Source organism: Abramis brama (assembly GCF_963993115.1).
Source record: "Abramis brama genome assembly, chromosome: 16".
In the NCBI taxonomy this organism is placed as follows: Eukaryota; Metazoa; Chordata; class Actinopteri; order Cypriniformes; family Leuciscidae; genus Abramis; species Abramis brama.
This window is the reverse complement of record NC_139978.1, coordinates 29594344-29610404: the sequence shown is the minus strand read 5'-3', so window position 1 is coordinate 29610404 and position 16061 is coordinate 29594344. Positions and strand designations below refer to the sequence as shown.

The window sequence follows — 16061 nt, the reverse complement described above, 5'->3', positions numbered from 1 at the left end:
TGGGTTTTAGCCCCATTGTACCCTACTGACATATATTGTTTTTTAGAATTTATTATTGATGGTCTGAATATTGATCAGTGAAAGCAAGCCGATTACAGACTGTCTATCTCTTTCTCTGTTTCTCTAGCGTGGCCGTATCCTGGTCTCTCTGCTGTACTGCACAGAGAAGAATTCTCTGGTTGTGGGAATCATTCGCTGTGCCCACCTGGCCGCCATGGATTCGAATGGCTACTCAGACCCCTTTGTCAAAATGTGAGTCTTTGTTTTAGTTTTTTTTTTTGCCACGTTTTTTCAGAATGGACAGTGGCAAAGTGACAGGAATTGATAAAAGAGGCGGATGGGGTTACACTTCCCTCTAGGCCAAAAATAAAGTGGAAGCTTTTAGTACAAATGCCTATTTTGGCATTGTGAAAGTTGCATAAAAAACCAGCCAATCAGATTAAACCAGATAAAAAAGGGCTTTCCAGCTTTGGGCGCAATATGCATCAGATCATCAAACGGACTGTCTTTTTGTGTTGTTTTGTTTAGTTTTTTCAGAAGTTTGAGATGAGACCCGTGGTCTTTATGTGATGATCTGAGCCAATGTTGTTCAAATAGAGTTAAAGCAAATTAGCACAATCCCCAAGGCTCCTGTAGTGAGTCAACGGTGGGCATGATTATCATTTTCACAGCTTTTATTTAATTTGCACATTTATTACAATCAAAAAAACATGTTTTAACAAGCACAATCATTGCATAGCACAGCATCAGACGAACGCAAGTATGTGTAACTGCATTATTACTCAATTCATTGGCATCGCCCTCCTAGTTAGCATCATGGATTTCATTTCAGGGTGATTTATTTCTCTCTGTACCTCAGGTTGATCATAATTTATCCCCCTGTGGGTTCTTGCAAAGAATAATTCAAAGTCCACCCACACAATAAGATTCTATTTGGAGGCTGAGAGAATTAATGGGGCATAGAGAAGGAAACAGAGTCAAGAGGCAAGCGGAAAGTCTCCCAAAAAAACTGGATCTTTGCTTCTTCTTTTTTAATCGTCCTCTCTCAGCTTTAGCTTTCCACCCTTCCCTTTCCCATCACAGCAATGCTTTTTTATCATTTGCCATACTTCTTCTTCTCGACTCTATCCATTCCTTGCTCTCAATCTCCTCTCAAGCCTGATAAAGCATGCATAAATCTTGAACAACTCTTTTCCTGTCGATGGGGTTCTGTTCATTCTTATCAAGGATGTATTTTGATGCGTAGTGTGATGGAGAGGAGTTTTTTTCCGCTGTCTGCTCTGAGGAGATAGGATTTCCTTGTTTATCATGCCAGTTACAGGCACTGATGGGCTCACTAGAGCATTGGAAATCTATTGTTGGAGAGTGGACTGCTTTTATACAGCAGGATAGACTGCTGGGAGTGTGCGTGTGCATTTGTGTGTGACAGGTGCTTTAGCGCTTGTTTAGGACTAGACTTGTCAATATAGTTTAGGTTAAGGTAGAGATTTTGACTCTTTCTCTCATGACATGTATGACAGTATGGCAGAGGCTTGTTTGGATGCTGGGTTGTTTGTGCATTGTGACCGCTGGACCAGATGTTATTTGTCTTTTTGTCCGCTGAGGTTGATTCCAGTTATGGCTGGATTTAGCTTGAATTTATTGAAGCAGCACTGTCGTTTTATTAGACTGGATTTTCTGCATCAGTCACTCTTGTCTTTTTAATAGTTAATTGCTTTAATTGTAATTATTAAATGGATTCTGGAAAACTAACATAACATGGCATAATTGGAATACATCAATAATGTGAAAAACAAGTGTTTTCAGTATCACTAATTAGCTCATTTATATAATGTATATGTATATAATTATGAAACGGGTCAGTAAGGCTTAACAATAAAGATTTGTTTTTTGTTTTTTCGATATTTCTAGTTTAGATACATTTTATGTATTTTTATGTTTACGTGATTTATATTTATATTTTTATTAACCATTTTCCTTTTGAAAAACAATTATAAAAACAATACAAAAAATGTATATATAAATGATATCTGGAAATTATTGTATATGACAGCTATAAATTCACTTTTTTTTATTATATTTTTTAATTAGTTTTTTATATTTATAATTTTATTAAACATTTTCCTTATGAAAAACAATTACAATTACAAAAAAATATTATTACTAATTGGTTTGTAATTTTTAAAGTCCTGCTGTAGTCAATGCGACGTCAGAAACATCAGCGATTTCAAACCGCGCTTTTGAGACGGTCTTTGGATCACTGTAGTTTTAAGGAGAAAATACTCAGCAATGGTGTTGACTGATGCATTTGTACATGGCTTGTCTTAAACAGACAGTATGGAATTTTTCGCCACTAGGGGTCGTTAACCTCTTTACAATAACAAAGGCGTAGATTGATGACACAACATTTGCTAAGAATTATGGATCTTGTCGTCAACGTCAAGCTGACCGATCTAATCATGTTTATGGATGACTGAATACATTGATGTTTTTATCATGACTGTGATATGAAGCAGTTCGGGATTGCTAAGAGACAGCTATCAGCTCCACACGCGACGCAAGTCCCGCGGATATAAAAGGAATATGGACATTTCATTCTACCGAACTACACGCAAGTGCAGAATTACAACTCACAGGTCATTTTATTAGACAAATTAAACTTGTGAGGTAACGCAGTGCTGTTTCACTTGGTCTAACATTACACTATCACACTAAACTGCATTTGAATGTGTTGAAATGTATGTGTTAGTTTGTCTGTATGAGACTAGCAGTAAGCTAGATCAACATTAGAATAACATACAGATCATATTCTGACATTTTATCATTGTTGAACTATATAACATTGATTAGTTTTATGTAAATGTGCTCACCTGTTTAATAAAGTACATGTAGGAGCGGTCGAATTCTCGGACGTGGAGCTCTCGTTTATATACTGTCTATGGGAGCTCTAGGCATCTCGAAAACACTGCGCTGATATTGATTCTCGTTTTAGTTCTCCTTTTTTTATCCAAAGTCTGCTTGCCATGGTCCATAATGTTTGAACGAAACAACAACAGCGTGCAAATAGACATTGCGAACTACACATTTGTCCACATCTGTCGCTTTGGTTACTATCAGAAGGCTCTGGTTCATAGCTCTGGTTGCTATGGCAGTAAGAGCGGAAACCAGGGAGAACGCGGATATGACGCCATTGACGGCGACAAAACAGAAATAAAGAAACGGAACATGTCTTCGAATTAAATTACAAATTTCTCCTGGTTTGAAAGTTGTTGGAAACAGTCGGGATAATGTAAGTACACAACTAAAAAAAATATATAACATAGATATAGTGATTTTTGCTATTTTTAAAGCAAAAAAGTTACATATTGTGCCTTTAAAGCATATTAAAAACACAGCATAGACATATACACAACATTAAAATCTTGATTTTCACCACAGGGGGACTTTAACACATTTTAACAGATGCTTTTCAGTCAAGTCTTTCTTTCAGTGTCATCTCAACTTCATCAGGGTCAGTCAGCTAACTCTCTCAGACTGGCCCCAGGTCAGCAGACAATTGTTATTGTTGAGTCCTGGACTGGCTTATTCTTTAATAGAGGGAACATGGAACTGGACACAAGTAGGGATTAAGTGTAGAGGGGAACTGGGGGCCAATCAATACTGTAGTCATTCCGTAGGAGGAAAGAGAAATGAAGCCTTCACTATTGACGTTCACATGTTTTGTTTTTCTCTGTTGAGATGTTTTTCTCAGACAACAGAGTGTCTGGTTTTAACAGAAGAAGCTTAGGCAGGGAAGCTTACTCAAACCTCTCTCTCTCTGCTCTCTGTATGTGAATGTAATCACCATATCCAGGTTGCTAGAAGGAAGACCATTTAATCAATGTGTAGCGAAGGCAAGGCTACAGACATTTTCTGAGAAATTCAGGAAAGACATTTCTATATCTGAGATGTATTTGAAACATTTCAAATGTAATTAACCAAGCGACTAATTTGTAGATGTAGCCTTTCTGTTCAATACAATTATTTTTTAAAGCAATCATTGATTAGTTAAAGGGTTAGTTCACCCAAAAATGAAAATTCTGTCATTAATTACTCACCCTCATGTCGCTCCAAACATGTAAGACATTCGTTCATCTTGGAACACAAATGAAGATCTTTTTGATGAAATCTGAGAGATTTCTGTCCCTCCATTGACAGCTACACAACTACCACTATGACGCCCTAAAACGTTCATAAAGAGATCGTAAAACTAATCCATACAAGTTGAGTGGTTTAGTCCAAAATTTCTGAAGAGACTTGATAACTTTATATGATGAACAGATTCAATTTAGGCTTTTATTCACATATAAACATTGATCAGCGAACATAAACAGAAGTTCAACCGAACCTGCTTGGTGCGCGAGAACAAACTTCATTGATTCTTGCTGAAGCTCAAACGTGCTGCGTAGCACGAGAATGAACATCATTGGTTCTCTTATTCAAGCAAACATGCTTGAGCTTCTGTTTTCCACAACTGATATGTGAGTTGATGAATGTTTATATGTGAATAAAAGTCTATATTAAATCTATTCATCATATAAAGCGATCGAGTCTCTAAAGAAAATTTGGACAAAACCGCCCAATTCATTTGGATTAGTTTTACGATCTCTTTATGAAGCATCAAAGTATCAGTTGTGTAGCTGTCAATGGAGGGACAGAAATCTCTCAGATTTCATCAAAAAGATCTTCATTTGTGTTCTGAAGATGAACGAAAGTCTTACAGGTTTGGAACGACATGAGGGTGAGTAATTAATGACAGATTTTTTGGGAGTACTATCCCTTTAATTATCTTCAGCAGAAGATTATGTACTTATTGTGCAGAGGAAAACACTTTTGCACAAATTGCACAAATACCCTTTTTGGGAGATTATCTGATAATGATTATACTTTTAAATAGGTTTATTTTCTTAGGCTGCAAAGATTTGTTTAAAGATTATGAATTTTTTACTTTGAATAACATGCACCAGTAAATAGAACAGGAATGTTTATTAAAAAGGTAAATAGGGTCAATTCTTATCTAATGTTGCAGAAGCCTCTGTCACTTGGCTGCTTTAATAGTGAACAAACACACCAACGGTAAACGGTAATCCAGCTGAGGCTAGCATTCATGAATGTCTGCCTTTCGGCAAATCAGTTAGGGTGAACATCACATAACATAATTAATATTCATGACTCAAGTACGCCTGGCACAGTTGCGCTGAGCTGCTGACAGAATGTAAACTTCCTGAGGAGCAAAGACATGAACAACAGCAGAGAAGAAAAGGATCTTTTTGCCTTTTTGCATATTGTTTTTTTTTTATGTTCACATCATATCTGCCGCTACAATGCGGTTTCTGGAAAGTTTAGTTTTATTCTTTCAAGTACTTTTTCACATGAGTGTATTCGTAGTAACTAGGCATTTAAAACTGATGATGTTTCTAATGTGTATTTAGATAGGTTGATGAGATTTAGATATGCCCCCACTTTTCAGATTGTGTGCGTGCGTGTATGTGTGTGTATGCAATTATTATGAATGAGGCCCTGTAGAGTTCAGCTCTATTTTCATCTGGCCCTCGGCATCACCACATAATTAGAACAGACAAGGGAATGCAGATATTATTGCACATGCTCTAATTAATGTCATTACACGGGACACAATTTCAATAGTTCCGCTTTCATTTGAACTTGTGACGGCGAGACATTTAAGCTCGCATTCGAATGTTTATTCAGACGCCTGTAGTCGTGCACAGAGTTGAATGTGCCTTTTTCACTAATTGCAGAAACGATTAAGTCAAAATGTAATTAGTGACTAATTCACAGATACATGGATGCAGGTGCACATTTAAGCTGAAGTGTGTAATTTTCTGAATGTTTAAATACTTTCCTATCTCAGTTTAATATGCAGAGTCAACAATAGCATGTTGATTTGTAGGAAAAATGTCAACATTGTTCTGCTTTCAGAACATTTCTCTGTTTGTTTCATCAATCTAAGCATCCCAACACAGCAACATTGGCTCAAGCAATGGCACGGGTTAGGGGCAGGACTATCAGTTTGATTAATGCATCCAACATGGTTGTTTAATAAATGAAGTACATATTCCAGCCATTAATGAGAATTGCACTACCATTCAAAATTTTAGGGTCAGTAAGATTTATTTTTTTATTTTTATTTTTTTAAGAAATTCAAAAATTTCAGTAAAGACTTGGGTTGTTACAAAAAAAATAAAAAAATTCTAATAAATACAAAGTTCTGTCATGAAACTCTACATGGCGCAGGCTAACAGGTTCTTAAATGGATAGTTCACACAAAAATGAAAATTTCCCCATGATTTACTGACCCCCAAGCCATTCTAGGTGTATACGACTTTATTTCATACAAATACAATCTGAGATATCCATTATATCTCTATATTATACATCCATTATAAACATACTCCACATGGCTAAAGGCATTCTGAAGCGAAGCAATGCGTTTGTGTAAGAAAAATATCCATATTTAACATGTTATAAACTAAAATAACTAGCTTCTGACAGACGGCCGTACGCATCGATTTACAGCGAAAGAGTAACCCCTGACCTAACGCATGCAGAGGTGGAAAGTAACTAATTACAAATACTTTCGTAACAGTACTTGAGTAGATGTTTAACAATTTTCTACTTTCTTGAGTATAATTAAATTGTGGTACTTTACTCTTACTTGAGTAGAATAAAAATAAAGTATTTAACTTCGCTACATTTATTTTTCACCAAAAGTACAAAGTACTTTGACAAATGTGCTGACGGAGCAACAGGGCAAGCTGACATTTGACAGGCTTTTTTTAAACTACTGCGCTGGAGTCCTTCGATGCAAAACCAATCAAAACTCAGGGGCTCAAGGATGCAGTTAAGTTATTGCATGGATGGAGCAAGAACAATGTAAGTGTATAAAATGCATGCACACAGTTGAGTTTAATGCTTTAGCTTGACCTCTTTAACTATGCAGTTAAACTAAATGTACAAAGCAAACTCTGTTCGGAGCTGAAATAACGTCAACATTAGCAACAACAGTGAAATAAGATCGCATGATTTAGGCCTATCTGTCAATCAGATGCACCTAGAAGTGTAGCTCGTTGCCATAGCAACAGTGGGCTTCTGGAACATTTTCGGTAGAAAAACGGGGGGAAAAACTAGCGTTTTGTTTAACATGTTAACCCGTACCCTGCTTTATTGTTTTACTGGCACTTTTTTATTCATACTATTTTAATCCATCATTTCTTCCAGAGACCTCTCACTTACCATTCTTTGCGTTTGCCCTTCTTAAAAAAAAAAACATTCAAATGACCTTACGAGGACTTACTTTTCAAAATTAGCAATAAAACAATCGCTCTTGGCAACAGGGAGAGCTAGTATGTTTGCTATAGTTCTCAATTTATGAGATTAATATCATGTTTTGCTCCAAAATCACACATCAGTCATGTTTGAAATAACTTGCTTCTGTGGTCCCATGTTACTTCTTATAACAGAATGAGACAGAAAATATATAATTTTATTAAAATTCTATAATCTGATACAGGCTATGTTCATTAGCGTTGCATTATAGATATACGACATTCTTATGAAAATACCAGAGATGGCTTGAAGAACACTATAAATAGTGTGTTTATTGTTGTTACTTCATGTTTCATCAGTCAAAACGTCTCTATCTGTATGTTATTCAGCTGTTGGGATATCTGATGTGCATATAAGGGATTTCCTATAAGGGTGCCCTTTGGCCTCCTGTATGAATGAAGCAGAAATTACATGAGAGTGTTTAGCGCTCCATATTGCTAACATCGCCTCATTTTGGATAAAAATAGAAAAATATACTAAAATATACTATATTTACAAGTATATACTAAATATACTTGTAAATATACAAGTTACTAAGTTACTTTTGCAACTTAGTAACTTGAGTAGTTTTTCAGCAAACTACTTATTTACTCTTACTTGAGTCATATTATTTTCCTGTACTTCTGGGTTACTCTTAGGGTAAGTCGACTTGCGTAGGCCATCTGCTGGAAGCTAGTTATTTGAGTTTTTAAAGTTTGAAATATGGTTATTTTTCTTACAAAAACCCATCGCTTTGCTTCAGAAGGCCGTTATTAACCCCCTGGAGTCGTATGGATTAGTTTTATGATGGATGGATGCACTTTTTTGGACTTCAAAATCAGGACCGCTATTCACTACCATTATACTGTAAAGCTTGGAAGAGCAAAGAAGATATTTCATTATATTATATCATTATATCATTTTTGGGTGAACTATCCCTTTAACTCAATCTGCTTGCAATCACACCTGAATGGTTCCTGCTGTATCAGTAGCCAATGAGCTTGCTTGCTCAACCTTCAAATACTTGGTAAGCATTTACCTTAGCAATGCAGCACGCTTTCAGAAACCCTCCACCTGTATAGATCTGCTATGGGTAATTCACGGACGCCTAATTGTACAGCAGCAGCAAGTCCCGTACTTGCTCTACAGCAGCAGCATCGTAGCAGATCTATTCTGCCAAAACCAAATATATCAACAATTTCATACCCATTACCACACACTCCGAGAGTTGTCATGACGGAAATGCTGTTCTTTTATACTTTATATTCATCGAAGAATTATAACAACATTGTATTACAGTTTCCACAAAAATTATAATCAGCACAACCGTTTTCAATTGTGCTAATAAGAAATGTTTCTTGAGCAACAAATCAGCATATTAGAATGATTTCTGAAGGATCATGTGACACTGAAGACTGGAGTAACGATGCTGAAACTTCAGCTTTGCCGTCACAGGAGTAAATTACATTTTAAATTATATTTAATTAGAAAAAGTATTTTAAATTGTAATAAATATCACTGTTTTTACTGTATTTTTATCAAATAAATGCATCCTTTGTGAGCATAAGAGCCTTCTTTCAAAAACATTTAAAAAAATCTTACCCACTCTAAACTTTTGTACAGTAGTGAAAATTTTTGTTTTAAGTAATTATCCATGTGTGTAGTATGGATTCAATATGGACATACTATGTCCTACAGTACATACTACATGTTGGCATTGTCATGTGACCATCAATTGTAATGTGACCACCATCTGCATCACTGTTCCCCACCATTTATAAATATTACAACTCTCCAATTGCCTCATCAGAGAGTAAACTATCCTCTGGATATACACTTCTGAATCTGGGCGTTAGTGGTAGGTCATTCAGAAAACATTCAGCAAGTATTTTATGAATAATGTGTAGTTGGATATAATTTCATGATTTTTGAAAAAATGTATAGTATGGTAGTAGGCAAACTTGTACACAATTCCATTCGGTGGACACATAAATTACCTTTACATTTGGCACAAGTTGCATTGGCCCATGGATTCAAACCCATGACCTTGGCTTTGCTACTGTTGCTACAGAACTGATAATTACACGCACTAATTTAATGCTGCTTGCACTAATTACAAATTACACACTTCAGCTTTAATATGTAAATATGAAGTAAAAAAAAAATGTTTTTCATGTTTCACCATGCCTGTTATGAACTGAACTTGCTTCAAGAATTAATGTGGGTCCGTAAGACTAGGACTGAACAGACAGGGGGTTCACATATTGAAAATGTCATTCTTATTGCTCTGAATTTGCCCTCACTTCGCAATGACTTCAAATACTCAAGACTGTCTCGTTGTAGGCGTAAACATTCTGTCCATGCTAAATTCCTTCTTTCATTCAGGATTGACGTTTGTCATTGTGGACAGGCTCTTCTAAGATGACAGTTATTCTTTTAATTATCAGATGACGACAGTTTTCTCCTTAGGGTTAGATCTGAAGTGAGCTCCATGGTGTCTAGAATGAAATTTCCTGCAGCTCTTCTTTAGAAGGACAGTGCCTCATGTTTAATGTAATAACATCTAACATTAGCATGTTTACCATCAGTTAGTTTTGCCTTTTAAATCAAGTTTATCCACTCTATAACTTTATAACAATCTTTCACACTATGATAAATCAATGATATCTTTATCACAACTTTCCACGTAGGAACATGTCCCAGGCCCTGTGAGAAGTGGACCCTAATAAGGTCCTCTATTGTAGTCTACTCATTAGGCCTGGGGTTCAGGAACACATCCAAAAATGTAGTGAATTTAAATCTGAGTCTGTATAGATCAATTAATATCCAACACTTATTATGGGACATGTCAATAAAAAATTTATAGGATCACATTAAAAAGCCATTAGAGATGCAAAATCATCCTGTCAGTGACATAAAACTTGTCACACAGAAATAAAACATCATTAATATTCTGACTAAAAGTCATTAGGTGAAAGTTACCGATTCATTTCTGATTGATATCCAGACATGTACCAGCACATCAGTCAATTAATATCTAAAGATTGGCTAATTTTGAATCACCATTCAAGCATCTATTAATAGTTTCAATAGCGAGTCATTAGTCTAGTGGTTAACATCCAGTGGTAAATCATTTCTGGCACCAAACAAACTCGGTGTTAAATGATAATCCGTCAATATTGTCCAGTTGTCATATAATGGAAACCAACAGTGCGACTGCAAATGTGATATTGCTTTTAATTGTATTGCTTTTAACCGTTCAATAAGTTGATATTAAGATATTAGGACACAATAGTTACCAGAACCATTGCGCATCTCTAAGCAATGCACAGTTGTGTAGTGAGAGTCATTCAAGAATGATTTGTTCATTTTAAATGACTTGGGAATAACGAGTTGTCTCAGAGAAGAATTCGTTCATTTTGTCGTGACTGCGCATGCACAACACTTTCAATCCAAAAATGCATCTTCTTCGATCCAAAGACGCAGTAGGGACTTTGGATGTGAACAAATTATTTCTGTTTCTTATCATTTAATTTTTTTGCTGCATATATTCCTAATTTGGAATAAGATTGTGTATATGGACATGTTAGGTGGAATTTGTCTATTGAAAATCTAACATTTTAACTAAATTTGTTTCTGAATGAATTAGTGTTTTCTGTTAAATTAATGGATGATTCAGTTGATTGAATTAGTCAATCACTGAAAAAACATACTAGCATAGTACTTTTATCTTTCTATGGTAGAAATAGAAAGAATAGTTTGCAGGGACGTGGTTCCGAAATGACTCACTCATAAAGTTTGGTTATATTATATTAGAATGATTTATTATTATAATTACATTAGATATTTTCTGATATATATTATTCACAAAATTCAGTGCTGTTTGTCTAACACAATTAATGTTGCATTATTTAAAGATCCCCTGTGGTGAAAATCAAGTTTTTAATGTTGTTTATATGTCTATGTGGTGTTTTTAATATGCTTTAATACGAACCATGTGCAAATTCATAAGTCAACACCATTGCTGAGTATACTCTCAAAAACGCGGTCTAAAATCACCGGTGTTCCTTACGTCACAAACCTTGTAACCAATCACGTCAAATGGCTTTAGCATAACTCATTAACTGTGCTTTTGATGCAGGGAAGTCTCAAGAGAAGCCAGGTTTTCCCAGTATATTTTTCTGTTGATTTGAAAAATCGGTTACATTTAGCAAAATAGCTCGTGAATTATGTATATGATGTATATTATGATGTTATGATGAACTATATGCCTTTCTCCACTGATAATCTATGATGTTCAAAGCGTTTCTAAGGATGCTGATTTTTAGAAGGCAGACTGAGATGGTGAATAGGAACATGGTTTGTGTAACATTTGCAACACATCATTAGCTGTTTGATAACATAGTCAAGCCAAAGGCAAATCATATTAAGAACCCCTATGTCTCCGACGTTGTAAAGAGCGACACATTTGTGCAGCGTTTACTACAGTAACTTGAGTAAAAGTTGACCTCTGAGAAGCACAACAGCCAGCATTTATCCAGACGTACGGTGTAGTCAAATTTGCTTTCGTCATTTTATAGAGCTAATTGAATTGAATTGCAGTTGCCTGATGTATTTTATTCCTTTACTTAATCTGCCTCTGACAATGCAGATGTCATGTGCAAATACACACCGGAATTTTTCTCAGTGAATCTTGTTGTTCAACCTTTAAGTGTTGTTTAGATATATTCAACTGTACTATGTAACTGCTTTGGTTCGGAAGAAGATTTCACAACTCGTCATTTAGATGCCAATGTCTCTTGCATCATATCCCCAAGCGTTTTTTCACCTCACACATGTCTCTCTAACTCTCTTCTCTGTAGCATGTTGTGTAGGTTGATATCTCCATGAATAATAAATTATACGTCCTGATTGATAATCCACTGATGACTCCATGAGCCACAGACCTTATGGATGCATCATCTGTCCTCCGACACCCTCTCAATCCATTCATTCCATCCATCCTCAATTAGAGATTATCATCTCCCAGTCTGTAATAGATTGAATGAATAATCAAAAACAACACCCCACCGTCACTACCTCACTCTACAAGGTCTCTCTCTCTCTGCTCTCTCTCTCTCTCTCTCTTTAAAATTGTTCATGCTCTAAATTGAGCTCTTACACCCTTGCCTGTGTTTTTTTTTTTCTGTTTAGATTGTGTCGTGGATGTTTCGAGAGCTTTAGACAAACCAGGCTAATGATTTGCTTTGATGTTTTAGAAGTTATACAATTCTCACTGCAGAGCAATGATTCATTTCTGGTTATTTCTCTTTATCAGTATTTTGCAGCCTGACATGGGAAAAAAGTCAAAATACAAAACCTCAGTGAAGAAGAAGACTCTAAACCCAGAGTTTAACGAGGTCAGCTATTCCCATTAAAGGTGTAGTCACACAAAGCTGTATTAATTAATCATGAAAAAAGCTGATTCCTTTCCGTTTAAATTCTACTTCTGATGAACCATTTTTTTTTATTATTATTATTTTTTTTATTTTTTTTTGCAGCAGTTGAGCATTGCAACGAGTCACAGGCGAATGCAGTGGAAAATGAGAGGCATTTAAATTCAGTAGATTCTATAGGTCTTATGAGCAAGTTTAAATTAGTCTTGATTTTTCTTTTTAATCAAAATGAAGAATCGCAATTAAATTATATGGGGAAAATACTTAACGAATTAGGACATTGTCGTAGCCATGCAGCCCTTTAGTCACTTTCGACTTTCTGTTCTATTCAATTAAATTCATATTCATGTGAATGTGGGTTTCTTCATTGGCTGCATACCAAATTTAAGTTTGATGAACTTTGACATATGAATTTGTATAGTCATAGATTGATCTCTTGACTCAAAACATAACTTAATAAAACTTCAGCGTGGTTTGCAATTTTGTGGCAAAGTAGAGTAGTTGCTATATACTGTATGACCATTTGTAATTTATTATGTTTTGTTACTTATAGTTTTATGATTTATTAAAAAACAGAAGCCCTAGAATGTGATATCATGGGCCCTATCATACACCCGGTGCAATAGAGCGTCAGGCGTGATGCGAGTGTGTTTTGCTAGTTTCAGCCCGACGCAGTTATCATTTTTACGTCCTGCGCCACGTTGTTTAAATAGCAAATGCATTTGCGCCAATTTGTGCGCCCATGAGCATGCTGGTCTGAAAACGAGGTGTGTTCAGGCGCATTGATGGCGCGTTGCTATTTTGAGGCAACTGAAATAGACTGCGCCATTATGTTATTTAAAGAGCGCGTTAGTAATGTGCGCCTATAGGCGGGGTTCTCTGCTTATTAAACACACAGGGACGCACAGCAGCACACAAACATGCCAATAAAAATAAAAGGATTACAATGTAAAAGATTATTATTGTGTACATAAAGATATGGTGGAATCCGGCTTGTCCCGTAGATGGTCTGCTTGCGCACTTTTACCTCGCACACGAGCAGTTCCGTTTGCGCTCTGGAGACGCGTTCGGTCTTTCCACTATCAAATTCCGTCATGTATATAGTGAATCCGCCATGGCGCGAGCACAACTGCCATTTAAAAGGAATGGGAGATGAGACTCTGATTGGTTTATTGCATGTAAAGCCCAAAACACACCCATTACTAATTAAGAGAATATGGACAACCCTTTTAGACAATTTTTCCCGTCATTAAACTAGCAAAAGTGGGTTCGGACACGCCCTACGTGCACTTGTGCCGTGCGCTTTAGACCATGCGCTTAGATCGTTAAAATAGGGCCCCATATATTGTTGCTCATAACTTTGCATGCTCAAAGCTGAATGTGACCACACCTTCACTTAATGTTAATATAGATGTTGTGATGTTTCCCTCTGCCAAAACTGATTAATGTCCTCTTCAACCCAGGAGTTTTCCTATGAAGTCCCACATGATCAGCTCGCCAAGAAAACCCTGGAGATCTCAGTCTGGGACTATGACCTGGGCATGAGCAATGACTTCATAGGTGAGTTTTACAAGCAAAAATATGTTTGTTGACTTAAGTAGAACAGAAACAATTGTTTAAGTACATGAAGAAAAATGCTGAAAGGATGATGAAAAAACCTTACCATTCAAATAACACCTGTTTATATGAAAGAATATATGTTCACCTTAAAAGTTGTTGCGGGGCAATTAAAGATCACAACGGGCCTGACTGGGCCAATAGATTTTTTTTTAGCCCTGATATATTGAGGTAAATGTGACATTTATTATAATGAGTTAATGTGAAGATTGTTTAAAGTTCATTAAGTTGTTATTATTTTTAAAGGCTAATAAATGTTAAAATGTATTGCGTTCAATGATACTGTAATGCTGATATTGAGGGGGGGAAATCTATTTCATAGAGACATCAGTAGCAGTATTGGTATCGATGATGCCTTCTTTCATAAAAAGATGCCATTAAACAAATATTTGAAATGTAGGCTCTGTCTACATTAATTTGGAGATTAAGTGTGAAATTATAATAAAAAATATAGTAATAACTTTGTTTGGTGCAGAATTATGTACAGAAAAATATGCGATTAATTTTCATTTACGTTGTAAAAATCATTAGTTATTAATTTAGTAAATGCAAACCGAGCATCAAGTCAAATTATTGTCTCTGGTATGGTCAAAATGCCACAGATGCCTTGGACAGAGCTTAACTTATTTTGATGTGGATCTTTCCTTTAAGATGTGGCTGTTTTGATTCTTTGCTCTTGTAGAACTGAATGTTACAGCTTGTATGTCTCTCGTTTAAGTAGAATAAGAACAGATCTAAACCTGTATGACTTTTCCTTAAATGGAGCATCAAAGGAGTTTAGCAGGAATGTCCACTTTCCATCCAGGACTGTCAAGCTCCAAAAACAAAAAAAAAGGGATAATAAAAGTAATCCAATATGAACCATACGATAGCTTTCTGTGAGGAACAGACTGAATTAGAAGTTGTTAAACACTGAAAGTGTCACTTGACAGCTGTGGTCTCTTCACTTTTAATGAAAGTGCAGCTCAGACATTCTGATATAAACTACTGCTTTTGTGCTCCACAAAGACAGGTTTCGAAAGTCATGATGGGTGAGTAAATGATGACAGACCTTTTAATTTTTGGCTGGACTAACCCTTAATGAAAAGAAACAGAGGAAGAGTCAATAACAGAAAAGCTCTTGAGCTTTGTGTTGTGACGTGTTTATGATTGAATGACACGTGTGCTCTGAAACAATCGGGACGGTGGGAGTAATTGATGTCAGTGGGATTGATTTAGAGGGGATGGCTGAGGAACGGATGGGGGGGGGGGGGTTCAACAGAGAAGTGTGAAGAAATAAAGGGATGTGAATAAACGGATGGTTGTGAGAGACATCCAGGCATGAATGCACACGGAGGATGCAGGTCTCGGATTGACATGTGCAATGAAGCTTAGAATTTATTTAACATTTTCTTGGAACTTTTTTTTTACCTGCTCCTGTCTATTTCCTTTCTTTTTCTTTCATTCCCCATGGCGGGGATGTCATGCGTAGGGTTCATTTGTCATGACTTGCTCATGGCCATGAACATGCGGTATTGATGCGAGGTGTGTGTGTTTGTGTAGGAGTGATCGAAGCGGGGCAAAATCTCAGTACGTGAGGGGCCTGATGAAATGAAACGCAGCTTGTGTCCAGGTTCAGCGAGTTCAGATATTAGACTGGGAGAC

At 36.2% G+C, this 16061-nt stretch overlaps 1 protein-coding gene across 2 annotated transcripts in view; it reads left to right on the top strand.

Moving 5' to 3' along the window:
• The window catches only part of doc2g (double C2-like domains, gamma), a 45964-nt gene that overhangs the window by 24375 nt on the left and 5528 nt on the right, over positions 1–16061 (top strand). Inside the window, exons 8-10 of one of the 2 annotated variants that reach the window (XM_084087372.1) lie at positions 128–252; positions 12683–12764; positions 14264–14360. In XM_084087372.1, the coding sequence (XP_083943498.1) occupies positions 128–252; positions 12683–12764; positions 14264–14360 (304 nt within the window). The remainder of the gene's footprint in view (positions 1–127; positions 253–12682; positions 12765–14263; positions 14361–16061) is intronic. The other variant, XM_084087373.1, reaches the window with a different exon arrangement.